The sequence below is a fragment of the Cololabis saira genome, chromosome 3, assembly GCF_033807715.1.
Source record: "Cololabis saira isolate AMF1-May2022 chromosome 3, fColSai1.1, whole genome shotgun sequence".
Lineage (NCBI taxonomy): Eukaryota > Metazoa > Chordata > Actinopteri > Beloniformes > Belonidae > Cololabis > Cololabis saira.
The window spans coordinates 38,663,836-38,683,819 of record NC_084589.1 but is presented as its reverse complement, the minus strand read 5'-3'; the positions used below and the strand labels follow the sequence as shown (position 1 = coordinate 38,683,819).

The 19,984-nt window shown below is 40.8% G+C and overlaps 1 protein-coding gene across 1 annotated transcript in view; it reads left to right on the top strand.

Annotated features, from left to right (window-relative positions):
* LOC133439349 (raftlin-like) overlaps positions 1 to 19,984 on the top strand; it is a 205,955-nt gene that overhangs the window by 181,602 nt on the left and 4,369 nt on the right. The window contains exon 8 of the mRNA XM_061717474.1: positions 12,278 to 12,381. Within this exon, the coding sequence (XP_061573458.1) occupies positions 12,278 to 12,381 (104 nt within the window). The remainder of the gene's footprint in view (positions 1 to 12,277; positions 12,382 to 19,984) is intronic.

The following is a 19,984-nucleotide window of genomic DNA, read 5'->3' as shown; positions in this document are numbered from 1 at the left end:
CGGGAGCCATTTTGAATTTTCTGCAAACCAGCCACTAGGGGGCCATCCCAATTTGTTTGCGGTGGTTTTTGAAAACCTTATGTCCATACCTAACACCATGCCAAATATCAAAAACTTGTCACCAAGTGCACAATCTTTATGATTTTTGACATATTCCCTCCCAGCTGATATTTACTCAAAAGTGTGCCAAAATTAAGTATACTTTTTGAGTATATACTTTAGTTAGTTAGTTTAGTATATGGCATCTCGGACGCACCAATACTGTTTTTGCATACTCATTAGGATAGAAGTATGGCATTTCGGACGCAGCTATTGACTCTTTTAGCACCGTTTCCATGGCACCAGCATGCAGTTGCAACGCATTACTGACTTTGTGCATTTTTCAAAACCACGCTCACAGTTTGGTCTGCAGAGAACATCAGTCAGCGGGACGAAGGTCGCAGAAGCCCGAGCAGGCTTCGTTCCCCTCCCCAGGACTTTTAAATTACTGAGACCCGTTACTCCGGCAAAGTGCCTGTTTAAGAGGGATGTCTCTGATGTGGAGCTCTGAGATCGATGTCTCTATACAGGATCCTTCTTAAAGGGTCCCAAGTCTAAAAAAAAAAACTAAAAAACAGATTGACACTTAGAACTGGTATCCAGTCATGCAGGCAATCTTGTGCGCTTTGAGAGCGTGTGCTGCAAAATCGGATCAATGGAGGTGAATGAATTTGAGTTGCACGAGAAAAAAAGAAAAGAAATCCAATCAATTTCATGTCACAGTGACACATGCAGCAAATCCTTAAACCCCTGGCAGTGAAACAGAACCGGTTCTGCTTGATCACAAGTACCGGAGATTGATGCTCTGTTACGTGCGTCTTGACCGACGCTTTAAAACAACTCTAACCAGAGCAATAACACTGTCAAGGACGTCTTTAACTTGAATTAGAAACAGCCAGGGTTTGTTTCTGCACTGTATGATGGCAGTAAAAAATTATTACTCCTCTGAACTGGTTATCGATGTTTTATACAACTTCTTATGTCATGAAGAAATGTTTGGTTTTAGGGGTTTAGAGCGTTAAAATGAGATATTGTGTGGGTTTGGTGGCAAAGGCAAATTGAGTTACCGTATTTTGTGGACCATAAGGCACAATATCAATGAACATAAGGCGCATGATAAAACATATATATAAAGTGAAACAAAACAGTCTGGTGAGTCGAACTTTATTCAACTCATTCACAATAACTGAGAATATCGTTCAGTTTAACTAAAACAGTAAAATATTCACATTTTAAATCATTCATCTTCCACAAATCCACCAATAAAAAGTGGAGGTAAGAGCCGTACTACGTCCTGTTCTCTGATTGGTTCATCGTTGCCACCTGAAGTTAGTATGAGGTTGGAACAACGTTGTATTCCAACATTTGATTATAAATGGACTATGATGTAGATTTGAAAACTGGGTTTATGCTAAAAACCAAACATTGGCTTGACGTCTGATTACAGTAAGGTAACGTTGACCAGGTGTTGGATGATGGTTACTCGGCAACGCTACATAATCAGTTAATCTATCGTTGTCTGAGGCTGCAACCCGTATCCAACCAAGGACCGACTTTAATGTGTCTGAACGGTCCCACCATCAATCAAGCGGCTTCATCGCTACCAAAGCCACTAAAACACTTTGACAGATTTCTGAGCTCAGTGTTCCACATGAAACTGGTTTCAGGTCAGTGACCACAACAACATTGATACATAAGGCGCACTGCTGATTTTTGAGAAAATTTAATGATTTTAAGTGCCTTATAGTCTGAAAAATACGGTAACTCTGATTCATAGAAAATGTCACTTTTTTTGTTTTTTTTTTAACCCTTCTAAGTTACATTTATGCTGCTGTCGTTCCATCCGGCCATCCCATCTATTTTAAGATGTACTATTTTACTTTTTCTTTAAAATTTTATCAGACTTAAGTGTTTAAACAAAATGTCCTGCTCTTCATTAACAATATTAACATGACTATAACCAAGCCCCCTTTTTTTTTTAGACGCTTATTTTGAAACAAACAACCAAAAATGTGTGGGTGACATTTAAGCCATGTTTACACATAGCCGGGTATTTAGAAAAACGGATATTTCCCCCTCTACGTTTTGAAAAATTCCATCAGATACACAAGATCGTTTTCAAAATCTCTTAATTTACACGAACCCGCATAAATACGCTGTTAAGGTGCTATGAGCAGCCAAACCTACAGGGGGCAGTGTAACGAGAAGCATAAAGTCATGCTAGCCAATCAGAATCCTGGAAAAAAATCAACAAATGACACGTGTAACTTCCAGTTAAGGCTGATTTATGGTTCCGCGTTACACCGATTTAACGCGGGACCATAATTCAGGCTTTACTTCCAAGACGGAATGAGAGTCTTTTGTTTGGAGTGACAGAGAAGTGGAGTTACTTTTAAGTGAGACTTTAGAATATAAAACAGGTAAAATACGAGAAAATATTGACGGTGGCCAAACAAATTGTAAACGCAGGTCGCAATCATGACGCTGGTCACGTTTCTGTCGCATAATGTGATGTTCTGAAGCCTAAATGTCCGTTTCCCTCCGTTTACAAGCAAACGTGAAAACGGAGTTTTTGAAAATCTCCACTTTGGCCGGACTTTTCAGAAATTATCGTTTTTGGTGACTTTGAGCTTCGTTTCCGTGTAAACGAACGGCCAAAACGTATGAAAACGCCACCGTTTTTGCTACGTGTAAATGGGGCCTTAGACGACACAGTATGTTGTGTTTTAAAAACAGTGTGTAAAGTTACTACAGTTTCCTTTCTAACTTTGTTTTGTTTTTTTGGAAATTGCATTGCATTTTTTAGCAAGGTGGACTTTAATGTGTCAACTGAAGGTCCGACCATCAAGCAATCAAGCAGCTTCGTCGCTACCAAAGTCACTAAAACATTTGACAGATTTTTGATGTCAGGGTTCTAAATAAAACTGGTTCCAGGTCAGTGAGCACAACAATGTTCGTACATAAGGCGCACCTGCTGGTTTTTGAGAAAAAAAATTTTAAGGGCCTTATAGTGCGGAAAATACTGTATTCTTTTCTTAAGGGAAGAACTAACTGATAAAACATAAAAACTTTGAAAACAGTTTTTACGCTTTGCTCTCCCGATGTCAGGATTTTGAATAAATAAAATGTCCTCTTCACCATGCTGAGGACGGCTTTTGATGGTTTTTCAAACCCTGAAGAAGAAAGGCGTCCCGGCAGAGACGCCTCGCACAGATGAAGGTTTGCAGAGTCCAGGTTTGAAGAGCTGCCGTCCAAAGTCGAAGCAGGAAAGAAGCCTAGCAGCGACATTGTTGTCGCTCACTCCGAAGATTCACTTGCATCCCGGCTTTGAAGCGCAGCGCTTCACAGACCCCACAAACTAAATTATGTCTAAAATGGGATTAGGGCCCCGCATCAGAGCTCCGGCGTCACAGGGAAGGAATCTTTGAAGAAATGGTATTAGGACGCACAAAGACGCTCTCTCACACACGGACACACAGAGTCGGTTGTTGTTTGTTTTCTGCAAATCAGGTTCAAACAAAGTCCACCGAGTTCACTTCACGTCGTTGCCGTGAGAAACCGGCGAGCAGATTTGTGCTGCCTGGAGTCGGTTCTTTGGTGTCGTGTCCAAAATAGAGTCATCCTCTGTTCATGTGACGGGGTCCTGTCGGGGCGTGACAGCTGTGGCCGGCGAGTCACCTGCTCCTGATGTCTCCGTCTCCTGTGAGCGAGGCGAGACGGCCGCTGACCTACATGCAGTCCACGGAGCAATTTACACTCTTCCTGCTGGTGAGAAACCCTTCACCCTTCTGCCAGACATCGTGTTGATGGCGGTGTAGCTGCGCGATGGGGGGGCGGCCTTGGCACACAGGTGCTCCAAGACGTTTGATTTAATGTTTTGGTGCATCTGCATGTGTCTGTATTTAATTACAGTTTTGTGCTTATAACGGCCTTGTATAAATATATGGAGCATTGGCCTTTAAATAATATTTGCATATCGTTGTGATTGATTAAGCATCAGGTCCATTTCAGTGATGCTGATATACGGTGTAATCTGATTACTAGAATGGTAAATAATGTAATTTCAAGTCGATAATTGTGTATCTTTAATATTTAAAATTCATGTTTCATCTAAAAATTACTGTAAGTCCAATTTAAATCAGTAACATTTACTATTTGGGAATTGGTGGGGTCAAAAACGCTGATGGATATCAGAGAATCGACTGATAGTTCAATCGGTTTTGATTGGAGTTCTCAAAATATTTCAAAACAGGCCGATCAGATGATGTTTACAACACCAAACTGCAGCCAGGGCGTTCATTCCCACATTTCAAGACAAAAATATTGAAGAATTTATGGATTTCAGCCGGAGCCATTCTTCCAGCTGGGAGGTCACGTCTTTTCCATCTCTTCCTCCACCCCCCGGTATTTCTCCAGCTTCTTGATGGCCGTCATTTGCTACATCTACCACTTCTGCCTTCCTCTGGAAACTTTTGGACCACAGTGTCCTTGGTTGTGCTGGTCTGTCAGCCTGGACGTGGAAGTCCCACAGCCTCACCTGCTGGCGTCTTACATCCCGCTACTCAGTCTCGTTTGGTGCGGTGGATTCTGGCAGTCGGGCAGTCTTTTCATGGTTCACACTTGATTTTGACAAGTTTGATGTCCAAATGTAGTTGTTAGAGTGTCTTGTCCTGCATGCCTCTGCAAAAAAGAGAACAAAGAGTGATATTTCAAGTACCTCTATATTTTTCTACTTTGCTGGTAAAGAAACAAAAAAAAAAAAATATTTAAGATCATATATTTTCCTTTTAATAGAGAATTGAATCTGTATTTGACTCAGACTCCTCTCCACCGCCTAGCAGTGTAACATGCGCTGCTTGTTTATATCGTGAACGAACCCAAGTCTGCTGAAGTAGCACTTAATCTCTTTTTTCCTTTCTCCTGTGGTTTGACAAAATCTCTTTAACCTTCAATTTTTAATTTTTTGGTTAAAGAAAAAAGGAAGGTAAGGCTGTGTTTCAGCAGCACAGCAGAGCAGATACAGAGATCAGAGCTCCGAACTTCATTCTCGGCTCTCTTTGATAATTCAAGCCGGAGACGTTCTGATCTCAGAAGCCCCCCGGTATGAAATATCAGCTCCAACCATCAGATGCTTGTATGTTGATTCTTCCTGTTCAAGAGCACAATAAAAGCTCTGAGTGACTCTTGATGACCAGGAACCATCTGATCCCTTGTTTTCTAAACTAGCTCATCATGTCTTATCAGGTTACAGAACGTAGCTGAGTGCTGACTCAAAAGCAGACTAATGCCTCGTAAAAGCTAAAGACTGGATGCACTCTGTGAGATTTATTATTGTTGCGGTAATCCAGTTTTAAGCTTATAAAAGGCCCCCTGAGGGATTAGGTAGGAAAGAACGTCGGAAAAGATAAATAAAACAATAAAAGTCGTACTTTAAAACAGTCTGCTGCTGCAGTGATGAGGTTCAGTCGGAGGCTGCGTGAACGGCGGATGCTCCCAGCGTACAGGAGGGAACTTTTCATCTCAAACTTTGAGCTAAAACAAAGTGAATCTCGCGTTAGGATGATTATATCCAATCAGCGTTATGTTTGAAACTGAGAGAAAGAGCCGCTGACGCTCACAGGTTCTCGCTTTGGAAAGCAGGTGCAGGATCCTCTGTTGCTGTGACAACGCTGCAGGTTGAGCGAGTCCACCGCCGTCCCTACATGAGTGCCCTCTTTTAAAGACATTTGCTTCATCATTACAGCGCCCCGCAAACTTGCCGACCTCGACCATCTGAAAAAACACAATCAGGGTTTATTCTGGTTGTCTGAGGGTTAATGAAAAACAACCGAGCTGTGCGTCTGCCGGCTGGCCGGCTTCACCCTCCTCAGCTGAAACACACTCGCTCTCAGATCCCAAATACTGTCAAATACATCCTTATTTTAAAAAAAAATTGCCCTAAAAATGAAAGGGAAAAGATCAGCGCTCACCTTGGCTCCATGTCATTGACAAGCCCTGAATGCAGGCATTGTGACGTAGAATTGTCAAATTGGTTTGATTCACAGCACGAATCGGCACATATTACTTTTGTAATACTGTATTTGACCCGGTCTTTATTAGGGCTGGGGATCGATTCAAAGGTCAAGAATCGATTCGATTCCGATTCTTAAGATTCAGAATCGATTATCAAGATTTGATTCGATCCGATTCGATTCGATTCCGATATTGATTTGGGTTAGTGTTATTAAAACTGTTTTTTAGCTGTTGCATGAATTATATGACTATAGTTATGCAAAATATTACTACTAGTATTATATTGAGATTCAACAGTAAGTATTGGCAGTTAATGATGCTGTAAGGACCAATCAGCTCCCAGAATGCTGATAGAACTGCTTTCAGAAACATCGTGGACCAGAATTACCAAACAGATCCAGGGAGAAAACAGAGACGTATGAAATCGGTTTTATTTTTTCCCACATTCCGTTTTTATTTGTTCCATTTTCGGTCTATTTTGGTTTTTAATTTTTGAGAATTTGGTTTTTAGCATTTTTTGCAAATGTAACCCCAAGACAGTATATAAAGTAATGAAATATAGACAATGTATGCAATTATAACCTAACACTTTAATGTTTTCATACCTTTAAACATATTTAAAGGCAAAAACATGGCACCAGTTATTCTCGTGTCCGACAAAACATTCCTTTTTTGGGGATAAACAAAAAAATAACCAAAAGTTGTAATGTAATGATGAAAAAAAAAAAAAAAACATAAATGAATAAAAGAAAAAAATAAGAAAAAAAATCGATCTTTAAACATATGAATCGATTTTTAGGAATTAATATGAGAATCGATTTAGAATTGGGAAATCGATTTTTTCAACACAGGCCTAGTCTTTGTACGTTTTGACCGTATGGAAACGTAATTCTTGCCATTTTAAGAACGAGATGTGTACCTGCTGTACTCTACTGCCCTTACTTTTTAACAACTTGTGCTTTTTATTATTTTATCTCTTATCATTTTATTTCATTTTATTTGTTATTTACTGTTTAATTGTGTCTTACCTCTCTTAATCTTGATGTAAAGCACTTTGAATTACCTTGTGTTGAATTGTGCTATACAAATAAACTTGCCTTGCCTTGTCTATTATTCACCTGGCAAGGACAGGAGGAAGGCTCAGAAACAGAGAAATAAAACATCTGATTGTATGTTCTTAAACGTTTGAAAAGTGCCGTGGTAAACTCCAGCTCCTCTGTGTGGCCCATCTTCACGGTCGGACTCAGATAACGCGGACGGCAGAGATGTGATTACTCTGTTTGGGGCTGCGGCCTGAAGCCGGGATGCTGATGCAGCAAGGTGCATAATAAGTCAGGGGGAGCAGAGGAGCTCGACTCCAGAGGCTGTGATTAACGCTCAGCTCCTCCGAACAACAGCAAGCCATTACGGGGAAATTATTTCTCAATTTTCTCTCTGGACAGACTTGGAAAGAGGCCTGTTTCTGGGAGAGATTCCAGCATGAGCAAGAGAAATGCTCCGCTCCCCGAAAGAACTGATGAATGAATACTTGGGTAAATAAGGTCCTGAGCAGCGGTTTTGTATTCTAATGATTCACAGTTTGGGTGCGGGAGGGGTGAGTGGACAAGCAGTAGCACAAGTACACTCCTACAGGACGTGACAACAGTGTTGTTTGCAGAAAAATTGGCAAAACTCTCATTTTACTTTAATACAACAAGTATAAGTCTATTAGAATCATAGTAGTGCTGCTCGTACTATTGTGGTGCAATAGATCAGAAATCAGAATCAGAAATCGTTTCATTCGCCAAGTACAATGTACACAGGGATTTGACCTGGTAAAAACAGCACCACTGAGCAATTAAATAACAAATTAAAAATAAAAATAGAAAAAAAATATATAATAAGTAGGTTAAAAAAATTTATAATATGTATGTAATGTGTACAATGACCAGGAGTATTTACAGAGGTGTCAAGTAACGAAGTACAAATACTTTGTTACCTTACTTGAGTAGAAATTTTAATTTATATCTATACTTCACTGGAGTAATTATTTTTCAGATGACTTTTTACTTTTACTCCTTACATTTTCACACAATTATCTGTACTTTTTACTCCTTACATTTTAACAACAGCCTCGTTACTCTATTTCATTTCGGCCTTTAAAAAAAACTATCCAGTTAAATTGCTCCATCCGGATAGAGTGAATTTGGTTGTGGTTGTTTCAGATGTTCTTGTCCAGTTTTGTTCTTACATCCGTTCCCTCAGATTCCTGCAACTAAACTTGGATGTATATTCCAATAAAGGTTAGGATAAATGATAACATGCCTCTGAAGATTGACTTTTTGCACCATTACAATACTTATAGGCAACTAGTCATCATATCTCCTGCTCTCTGAAACACATGTTAATGCTCAATAGTACACATATATGGTTCTTTAATATATTTGCATTACACTAAGATGCATTAATTTTCAATGGCTTTTGTCCTTAATGGCTTTTTCCCCCCTTACATTACTTTTATACTTTAAGTAGTTTTGAAACCAGTACTTTTATACTTTTACTTGAGTAAAAAACTTGAGTTGATACTTCAACTTCTACAGGAGTATTTTTAAACTCTGGTATCTATACTTCTACCTGAGTAATGAATGTGAATACTTTTGACACCTCTGAGTATTTACAGGATGGCAGGAATGAAAAATGAAATAAAGTGTTCCTTACATGTCTTTTAGAAGCGGGGCTGAGATGCCTTTATTTAAGTGAGTGGTGGCCTGGAGGAAAAAATAGAAAAAGATGAAGGGGTCCTTTACCTTTCTCCGTCACGTTGTAGCTCCAACCATCAGATATGTCATGAAGCCTGTGCTTCGTTGTGTTTCTGCTCCTTGGAAACACGTTTACAGGAAAACCTGCAGGTTAGCAACCCCCCTGTGACAGACTTCCAGGACCTTTTCCAGGATCCAGGCTCTTTTAGGGGCTCATTCCTCCTGAAGGAGTCGCGTCAGGAATCCTCGGTCATAACACATCCGAGCTGCCGTTGTTTTTCTTTAAACAGAAACAAAACAAATGATAATATTAATTATATTATCTTTGTTCATAAATCAACCAACCGTGGATTGGAGGTTAAACCTCCCTCTCATGTACGGTGGAAACTTTACAGACGTACTAGCAATGGTAATTGTATTTATACAGCAGATTTCATTGAACTTAATGACATAGTTTATTATAGGTCTGTGATTGGAGCCAACCAAGGCAAAGCACGTTTATTTGTACATCACAAGTCAACAACAAGGTGATTCAAAGTGCTTCACAAAGCATGATTAAAACAAAGATTTGCTCGTGAACGTAAACGTAGTGGATTTGGCCCCTGAAGCACCGTCGGTAGACTTGGATCCAGTTCTGGGAACTAAACTCTAAACTCCTGCATCTGATAATCTGAAATCCTGAGTTATCGACCAAAGTAGAGAGAGATAACGTTGGAGGAATAATCCCCAAGCTAGGATCAAGTAATAATTACCTTTTTTTCCTTGTAAAATGTATATTTGTTTAGTTTATTTGTATTCAGAGTGCAAATAAACTCTGTGGTTGAAGTGTTCTCATTTGTTGTTTGCATATTAATCAGAATATTTCTGTACGCCGTCAGCAGAAGTAGGAGCTACGATTAACGCGGTGCTCTTGCATGCATTAACTTTTCTTGGTGCAAACCTACAAAAAAACATTAGTTTCGGGACATTTGAAGAATCTATGCATTTGAAGTCCAGGGGAAGAAGGAAAAAACAGCCTGCATTTGGACAAATTAGCTGAAACAGCATGTTCTGTTCCCACTCAAAGATTCCCCGGGCTTTTCCTTTGAGTCCTCTTGAATCGTCATTCTGAGCTTTTTTGGTTTTATCTTCAGTTGAGGGTTTTTAAAAGTCACGGTTAAGTTTTTTTTGTTGTTCTTCTTAAAGATTTTGTGGCTTTTGTGGCCTTTATTCAAAGTCTGCACAAGAAGGGGGTAGAAAGAGAGAGAGTTGGGACGACATGCAGCAAATGGACGCAGGCCGGGACTCAAACCTGCAACTGCTGCAAGAGGACTGTAACCTCAATACATGGGCCCAAGTTGAGGGTTTTTGAAGCATTTTCAACGCTGATGGGGGGATCTGCTGCTTCGAGAGACTTGTGATCGTAGTTTAGGCATGTTTTCACATCGGTTATAGTCAGTAACCATGACAACGGAAAAGTTGCATAAACACACACAAGTAGTGCCTGGAATAAGGTCCCATGTTCAGATGAGCTGAAGTGGGGTGTCAAGGATGTAGAACTGGACTGAAATGGAGTACAGAAGAGTAGTAGGGCCAGGCAGGAGAAAAATAAAAATAATATTTTAAAGGAGGAAGATTTTTTTTTCATTATGCACTTTGAGAAAAAAGTCGAAATGTCGAGAAAAAAAGCCGAAATGTCGAGAATAATGTTGAAGTACAATTTCGACTTTATTCACGAAATTGTATTTCAACTTTATTCTCGAAATTTCAACTTTATTCACAAAATTTCGACTTTATTCACAAAATTTCGACTTTATTCACGAAATTTCGACTTTATTCTTGAAATTGTATTTCAACATTAATCTCGACATTTCGACTTTAGTTTTTCTCCTGCATGGTTCCTAATACTCTTCAGTAATGGAGAGAAAGGAAGAGGAAGTTAGAATCAGTAATTCCCCTCGATCATGAAGAGGAAAGCTCACCGACAAATAAAGTGGAGGAGTGTGATGAGGAAATGGCGAAGTTATTAGAGACGTAGCTGAAGGAGCTTATTCTGGTGTCTGCTGAGGTTTCAGGAGTGAACGACGGGGGGGGGGCTGCAGTTCACTCAGAAGCGACATCCAGGATACGTCTGGGTTAAACTGAATTTCCATCCATGAAATACACCACGAGCTGACTCATCTGAGGTATCTGGCTGCGTGTGATGTCACCGGCTCAGTTGTTACCAGGAGACTCAGTCACGGTGATCTCTGGGGATCTCTGGAGACTTCACGACTCAGCTCTCTGCTGCACCCCGACTAGTTTTATTTCTGTCCCACATGACTTTCTTTTCTCTTATTATTATTTTTAATTGTGGAATTTTTCCTTCACTAATTTATTCTCAAAGAATGGAAGTTACCTTCAGGGATAAATAAAGTGTTATTTCAATTCAACTAGCAGATATTTATGGATTTCTTCCTTGGCTGGTTCCTTCAGGGGGGAACCGACCCGGGCCGGTGGAGGCGGCTGCTGAACTTCCTCCACCTGAAAAACCTGCTGCAGCTCAAATCAGACATGTTCACACTTTGTAGTACATGCATGGTTAATGTAGCGTGCACAAGTGTGGTTGTCTCTCAGGTCTTCTCACGGGGTTGATCGGTGCTCTCAGAAGAGATTTATATCGAGATCGTGTCTCGCTCGTGTTCACTCCCTTTCTGAGTCATACCTGAACTTCTGAGTGTAACGGTCTGCACTTCCTGCGATCAATCGTTTCCTGCCTGAAGGCTTTCAGTTCTGTTTTACTCTAGTGTTTCCAAAATTATCATTATTTTGCACTCCGTACCTCCATGAACCCTGGAGAAAAGGTGTCTATAATTACAAGCAGCTGCGTGCGTGTGAAGGTGCATAAGAGATCTCTCTGACACAAGCCGCGGTTTTTCATTTTCTGCAGATGCTTATCGCGGCACGATGGCAAACCACACTGACACGCACACACACACTCGTCCTCTCCAAACAGAACACGTGTTTGTTCTGAAAGTTGATGATTTTTTTGTGTTTTTTAACTCAGAAGTCAAAATGACTATTAAAATGTTTGTTCTTGACTGAAATCCGTCGCCGAGGCGAATGACACGGCGGCTCATTAAACTGTTCAGATACCATTAACTCGCTCGCCATAAAGGGAGCAGCTTCACATGAGCAGTCTGTTTGCTGAAGGACTCGCTGTGCCGACTTGTCATGAATAAAGATTGTTGCCGTGTTGACTCATGGCAGCCAGGGAGTTTCTGTAGCAGTTGATTTATGTCACAGGTTTTGGTCTTTTCTCTGTACTTTGCTTTCAAAACACAGACTGCATGCAGTAGATATCTGAGGAGGGGGGGGGGCTTTTTTCCCAGACGAACCCGCAAGAGCTTGATGCTATTTCATGCCTTGCTCTGTTATCGCAGAAGTGTTGAAGAGAAAAAGAATGGTCATGTTGAAGTTTGCAGTTTTGGGGGTTATTTGTGCTAAAATGGACCTTGTTTTCTCTGCAGGGTCTGCAGGTGAAAGCTGATTATATCCCTTTGCTCCAGTCCTTGGCCACCTATGGATGGAGACTCACCTGTGTGTTGCCGACTCCAATGATCAAGACTAACAGGTAATCATCCTCATCTGCCTGTGACGGGACCTTGACCAACGTTTGACCTCTAGTGCCCTCTGCTGGCGGGCAGGAGAACCTGCAGGAACACCCACCACATCCTTTTTTGAGACTTTCCTCGGGGACTTGGGTGTTAAAGATTTATACTTACCGGTACTTTAGATTTTTTTTTTAGAGATATGTTCTGACTAAACCATTGCTTGCTGATGTTCAGTGTTGAAAATGTTATAATCAAATAACTTGAGCAGGAGGAGGTGTTTTTATGGATTTCTTTTTTTTTGTCCGCATATATATTAATGTTTAATGCCAAGTTGGTAAAAACCTAAGGCATCTATATGCATTTTTAATATATAGCATATATAATATATATTTTAATATATCATATGTTTATTTTGCAATATATATATGTATGTATGTATATATATACATATATATATATATATATATATATATATATATATATATATATATATATATATATATATATATATATCTTCTTTTTTTTTTTTTTTTGTTTTTATGGATTTCAAAAATGATAAAAATGACACAGTCTTTTTTTTAAAGAGCTTCTGAGGATTCAATCAAACAGACAAAAATATCATCTTTTTTATAAATGAAACTAATACAAAAGTTAAATCCATTAAACGAAAGGAAATTACATTTAAAACAATAGGTAATAAAACCATGGATAAAATAGATGGTGCCATAACAACAAGAAGTGGAGCCTAAAGAAGGAAATAGGGTTGTTTTGCTCTGATCGTGACTCAGGAGCTCCCCGGGTCCATTAGACCATGCAGCATAAATCTATTTTCTGTGTTCAACAGTGAGCACCACCTCCGGCCTCCCCCTCTGCTCTCTGCTCACTCTGGTGTTTATGGCACATTTACTTCCAGTCTAGTGTCACAACGATGGTGACTATTAGATGATTTCTTTTAATGAATGGCATCTAAGAGGGGCAGACTTAACCCCATGGGAGGATAGATGCTTGGGCGTCGTTGATCTGGGCTTTAGGTTTATAGGTAAGATCTGCATGTACAAACCTGCAAGAGAAAGAGAAAGCATGGCACGACTGCTCCGTGCAAACTTTTATTTACTGTTTAATCAGTTGTGCACCTCTTAAAATGGCACCTGGACAGCTTGAAATGATGACAGTTTAAGCCAATATTGAACCTTTTGAAGGTAAACCACAACATGAGACAGCTATACTTGGAACACGTTTGAATTTTAACAATATAATTCGACTCCAGGTTCTCCCAGCCGCCCCCTGAAGATCTCAGAGCCCGACTTGGTTTATATTCTGATCAGAAGTTTATCGTGACCCCTAACTAACATCAGAGCTGGTAGCCGGTACTAGAGAACAGGGATGATGTGCTTGGTTCTTCAGGTTCTTCAGGAACTTTGGCAGCAGTGTTCTGAATTGGCTCAAGACTAAAAAAAAAGACAGTTACTGTGGTCGATCCTGCAGGAGATGAAGGCACAAATGAGCTCTACATCTGGTTTGAACAAGAGATCTCTGACTCTTGACATTTGTTTATGATATAAAATGGGCAACACTTTTTATTCTTCCATTTTTGAATTGGAAAAATTACAGTGGTCCAAGTATTGACCCCTGAGGGACGCCTGATGTCATGGGGATTAGCTCAGATTTATAACGACAAAGCCCCTGCCTTCAAGATATGATCCCAGTGTCCTGATATCCTCAACCAGTTCTGTCAGGGAGGATTTTATGGTCCACAGCATCAAAGGCTGAACTAAGATCAAGCAGCACCAGAACTGATTCTTTACCTGAGTCCGGGTTCAGATAAATATCATCTTTTATCAGCTCTGTCTCAGCTTTGCTATGATGTTATCTAAAGTCTGAATAAAACATGTCAAAAAGACTGTTTGCATTAAGAGAAATTGTTCAGCTGATTCAAAACAACTCATTATATGATAAAGTAGTTTAAAAGAATATGTAACAAAGCTATTTGGCAAAGAAATACAATAGATTTTCACAGAAATTAGCCTGACGTTGGCCTAAATCTTTGCTGAGCTAAGCTGTGAGCAGCTGGTGCAGCTGTGTCTCCACCGGCAGCAGCTCTAACTGCTGTGTTGGGTGGAAAACCTCCTCGCAGACGTAACGGTACCTCAGCAAAGCCTGTGCTGACTCATTGCTCCCAGCCGTTATGAGAGCGAACCGCCGATTGTGGTCAAAAGCCTTGTGTGTTCTCAGAAACACGCAAGGGCTTCACTTCAAACCAACATAGCGGTGATTCATATCAGTTCTGGCTTGTTTTGTTTTTTTAAATATGGTATAGTGCCAATTCACAATAAAAGTCAATCCAGGCCACTTTCTAGAGAAAACAAGCAAGTCCCATTTCAGTGTGATTAATTACAGTATTACAGTCAAAGCCAGTTGTGATCTATGTCTATACTGTGATTTAACTATAGTTGTATTTCGAGACCAACCAAGGGCCACGTCACATTTTTCATCCCTTGCCCTGAGTTTGCGTGAGACGGCCGGCGACACTAGAGAGGATAAACTCAGTAGATTATCCGTGGGGAACTGCTTTACACTGCAAACAATGAGAAGATAAAATTGATTAATAAAAATAATCACTATGCAAAGTCGGGCATTGAATTAAATTAGGTAAATCCTAGGAGCTACTTGAGGTCAACAGCATTTCTTTGATCGTTTTCATTTTTATCCTGAAATATGCTGAAATACACCTCCTGAAAAGATTCGCCTTCTAATCCTGTAAAGCATTTACAGCAGGAGCTTATTTCAGCCCATACTCCCAGAAGACTTCAAATCCTGCACCAAAGTGTCAAAATAAACTTCCTAGTAGCTCCAAAATATTCTTATTTACATGTTAAGACTTGTGCTTTTACCTTGGATAACAATAACTTAGTCTTAATGAAGAGGTGCATGTAAGGAATTATGTTTTGGCCAGACTTTAACGGTTCATCGGAGGCCGTGTCCGCCGTCTGGTTGCATGTAAGAACATTTCCATGTAGAATAAGTCTTTTCTACACAACCAGTGTGGCTGTAACTCTGCAGCAATGTTTTAGGATCTGTTGTTCTTTAGTAACAAACTTTGAGCTCTGACATATGTAGTATTTCCATCAGCACACTGACAGATTGCTTACCCCCCCACCCCCAGCTGGTCACGTCTACCGGCCTTTCACAGCATTACTGATTAATTACCTTGGTGTTTTTTTTCTCTCGCTACAACCCCCTCGCCTTCCCTCTCTGAAAATGCCACAACACAACAGCACAACACGGCTAATTAATCAGCACCGGCCCAGATACAGTACAAGACGGAGCTGTTTTCCCTGAAATAATGGTTGATGATCTCGTTCAGATGAGCAACAGTCGCTACACATGTTTTTCGTGGCGGCTCCTCCGTTTCTAACCAGAAACCCGCACCTGCCCTCCGTCGGTCGTCGGGGCTTCGCCGGCGCTCTTCATCGCCAGGGGTCGGATAAGTGTCAGCGATCGCAGCGGCGTCTGAAATTAATGTGCACGCACGCTCGGCTGCCTCTCCACACAACATTAATTCTTGTAGTTGTCTCGGAGCAGCCGTTCATGTTCGCCGCATTCAATTAATGCAGATGGTAATTACATTTTAGAACCATTAACTACAGTAGATGTACGTTTCTTTACGGCGGTGGCTGAGCCGTGAACAACAAAGTCTTTCTTAAGTTATTGCAGTTGTCTCCATTTGCATATCAAGTGCCTCCTCTCTTGAAATGTCAGTCTGCAGCAGAGTTAAGTGGTGAGCTTGTTTCCGTCCACCAACAGGTACATTCCCTCTCAGAAGAAGCCGCAGGCTGCCGCCGCTGCACACAGCTTCGGGTTATAATGGCGCAGCAGACGCTGTCAGTCAGGAGTAGGTTCTGTAGAGGCCTGCAATTTTCTAAGACATCCACTCCTTTCCAGTGTAATGGCTCTGGGCTTTTTGCTGGTTAGTTATCAGCTTTGATTCACCAGGAAGCCATCCACCATTCTTGACAGCCTCGAAAATAGCCCCTGGATAAATGGTGGAAAGGAGGACGTGATGGAAAAAAAGAGATTGGGGGTGGGCTTTGGGTGGTTTAGGTAGTGAGCTCGCAGCAAATCCATCTGATGTTGAGAAGTGGGAGATTTGTGGCTGGTTTTAATAGATCTGCAGCGGTTGTAAACATGCCATCCCTCCTCTTGTTCAAGGCTGAGCATCCAACATTTTTTCCACACGTGTTGCTGGACTCGTGTACGGCTCAACATACCTCCTTTTCCATCCACATCCAGAAATAGCAAGATAGAAATAAAGTCGCAAAACAATGAAACTGTCACAACTCAAGGCACTGGAGCAGACTAAAGTAGGAATCTGAACGCCCAGCACTTTGGAGAGTTTACAGTGGGCTCTGAAAGGGTTTGTGTGTGACAAAGATGAGCAGATGAAAGAAGAAGAATGAGTGTGAGAGACAGGAAGGCCACTCAGAAAGAAATCTGCATCTCCCGCCATGATTAATCTGTCAGAGTGAGTACTGGTGCAGATTATCCCTGTCAGAACTCAGGAGTGGGACGTGCAGCGGGCGGGGGACTATATTTGGAGAAAAATGTCTACAAGACGAATCAAACATTGCGTGCAATAAAGAATGGAACTGACAGTGACAGAGGCTGGCCTACAAATCCGAGACACTTCTCTCAATCTGGGACGTCAAGAGTCATGTGAATGGATGAAAAAGAACAGTTGAAATGGTGTATTAACACAAAATAAAAGGTGCGTTTGGTTAAAGACACACTTTGTAGTAATACCACTCCCAACCAAATGGGGGCAACATTTCATGTGAAAGACCAAGTGTCAGCTTCTCGCTTGAAACACAGCAAAGTGCAAGGTAAACCCTCCCTTCCCCGCTACGAATACGCCCTCTGGACATTTTTCCGTTTTCAAAACTGTAGAATTAAAGGAGCTTGAGGCTCCTTTTAAGAAATGAGACTCTCTAGCGCCACCTTTCACCACGACGGCCGTTGGGGGTACTGCAGCCAACAGTGAAGCCGGCACGGGAGAACGGGGAGAACCTGCATGCAGCGTCATGTGACGTCACATCCGCAGGACAGCGCAGCACATTTTGCAGCACACAGCCTGTTCAAGGCAACGGAGAGATACACTAGAGGGCTCATTCTTTTGGGTTTGGAACGCTTCATCTGACATTATTACTAGAAAACTTAAAATGTATACGGATTTTTTTCATAAATCCTGCCACAATCCGGCCTCAAGCTCCTTTAAAGCACAGCGAACAGAATTTTAACTTCAGTATAAAGAAATGTTGCCAGTTCTGCACAAACAAGAAACTTTTGGTTTTCCTCGTTGACGTGAAAGCAGGGTGCAGTTCCTTAAACGACCATTAGAGGTCTCTACTGACCCTCATGATGAAGAAAAACACCATAATTAAAGCCCGGTACATAAAAAGGACAGTTTTACTTTTCAAAGATTTCATGTACATGACCAGGAACGGGGATTAATCTTTAAATACTCAAACTGAACCAACGAAACATTTTTATGCATAATTAGGGGGGTGGTTTATGTGAATGACTGCTGACATCACAGTCAGGGGCGGTAACGCCGAGCTGTGTTCGGACATCTGGGCTGTGGATAAAGACCTAACGGAGCATAATCAGTCTGCTGTTAACTGTATTAACAGATCACATCCCCTCGGTCTCCAAGCCATTGTGTCAACAAAACACACACAGGAAATGAGGCCTAATCACACACCAAACAGCAGCAGCAGAGCAGGCTGCTTGTGATTTGATCGGAAAGAGAAGCAAATAAAAGAAAAGACCACAAACATGGGTAAAGGGATGGATTAACAAGAGCAGGACGCACATGTGTGCTGCAGAACAAAATAATTTGTAATAAAGTGACTCAAATTAAGGTTTGGCACATTCTGTTCTAGGTGAGTTTGCAGGGATCCCCTTTGCAGGGATGAATCCTCCCGTTAGCTGTAGCTCAGATGGGGACGGTTCCAGATGTTTGGTGTGTTAAGGTCACCGCTGGTGGTAGGACAAGTGGCTCCTCGGCAAGCGTCTTCAAGTTGTGACACATAAAGATAAAGTGCCAAGAGTTCACCCGTTTACTCCCGACCAGGACGTGACCTCAGCCTAACGATCAACCCAGACGGTGCTCCTAACATGATTAATACGTAGTATTAGTCACTAAAATGTAGACTAAAAACTCATCTCTTTGGTCTGGCTTTTATGTAGCATCAAATGTTATAGTTTTATTCTGTTTTAACATTTTTTAGAGGTATTTGTTTTATTTATTTATCTATTTCTTGTAATGTTTTTATTATTTTTATTGTTGAGAACTGATTATTTTTTAGCCTTAATCCTTGAACTTTTATCATTATTTCATTTTAATTAACTATATTGTATGTCAGTGTGCATTGGTCTCCCAGTTTTTATTTTTGTTTTTATTATGCTTATTTTTCAGTCAAAATGTCAAAGCACTTTGTATTTCATGTACCTGGATGAAAGGTGCTATACAAATAGAGTTTGATTGATTGAATACGGGATCAGGGTCCACCTTCAGGCAGGGGAACTTCTTGCAGGGTTCCCATGCGTCCTGGAAAACCTGGAAAAACGAGTGGTCAATTTTCCAGTCCTGGAAAACATATGGAAAATGAGACAAAAATTTCAAATGTATGGAGAGAAAATCGTCTGAAAACCTTTGTGTGTGCGTATTACTTGATTTGTGCATAGTATTCGATTCAAATAAGTATCAGGGAAATCATGCTTGACTCAAATGAAAATTCAGATGACCCAGCCTTCCACCAGTACTTAAATGCACCATGTACGGACGAATCTAAGAGGCTTCTTGGAGGCGTGAAAAGAGTCTCAAAACCATTTGTCCGTATCTATATGTTTGTGTGTGTGTATCAGGCAATTTGTGCATATTAAACGAGGCTTTTTGAATTCTTAATTATCGTTTTGTCCGTAACTTTGAGCAAGTTATGCACGCAGAAATCTAATAATACGCACAAATCAGATAATACACACACACAAATCAAGAGCTAAGGACACATAAATCAAGTAGTACGGACACACAAATGTTTTGAGTCGATTTTCTCTCCATACAAATGTCCTGGAAAGGGTTAAGTTTTCCTGGAAAAGTATTGTTTCCCTGCCTTGTTAGTTAATTTAAACAGGTTAAAAGTTCCTCGCTTCCGGTCGACTGTAGCTAGATTTAGCGACTTTTCAGACGCCGTTAAGAACTAAACGCTTGGAGACAAAACAAGCAGCTGAAAGTTGAAAAGTATCGTTAGATGTGAGATTTTTCTCTCCTGCTGCCACAAGCTCCGCCCTCTCCCATGTTGAGTGACAGGCAGAGCTGTAGTGGGCGTGGCCTTTACTGGATTGGCTGCAACTAGTGGGAGCTAATTACAGGTAACAGGTAATCTTCAGTGGGCTGCACTCTATCCAGTATCTCACACTTGTTTTATTGTCTGACAATAGAAAGTAAGTGAAAAAAAAACGTTAGGAATTCTGTTGTATTAAAATACTGTGCATGTTCACAGAGAGATGGGTGAAGAAATTAGAGAGATTAATGACCTCATTAATTTCCAATAAAAGTAGCTGTCA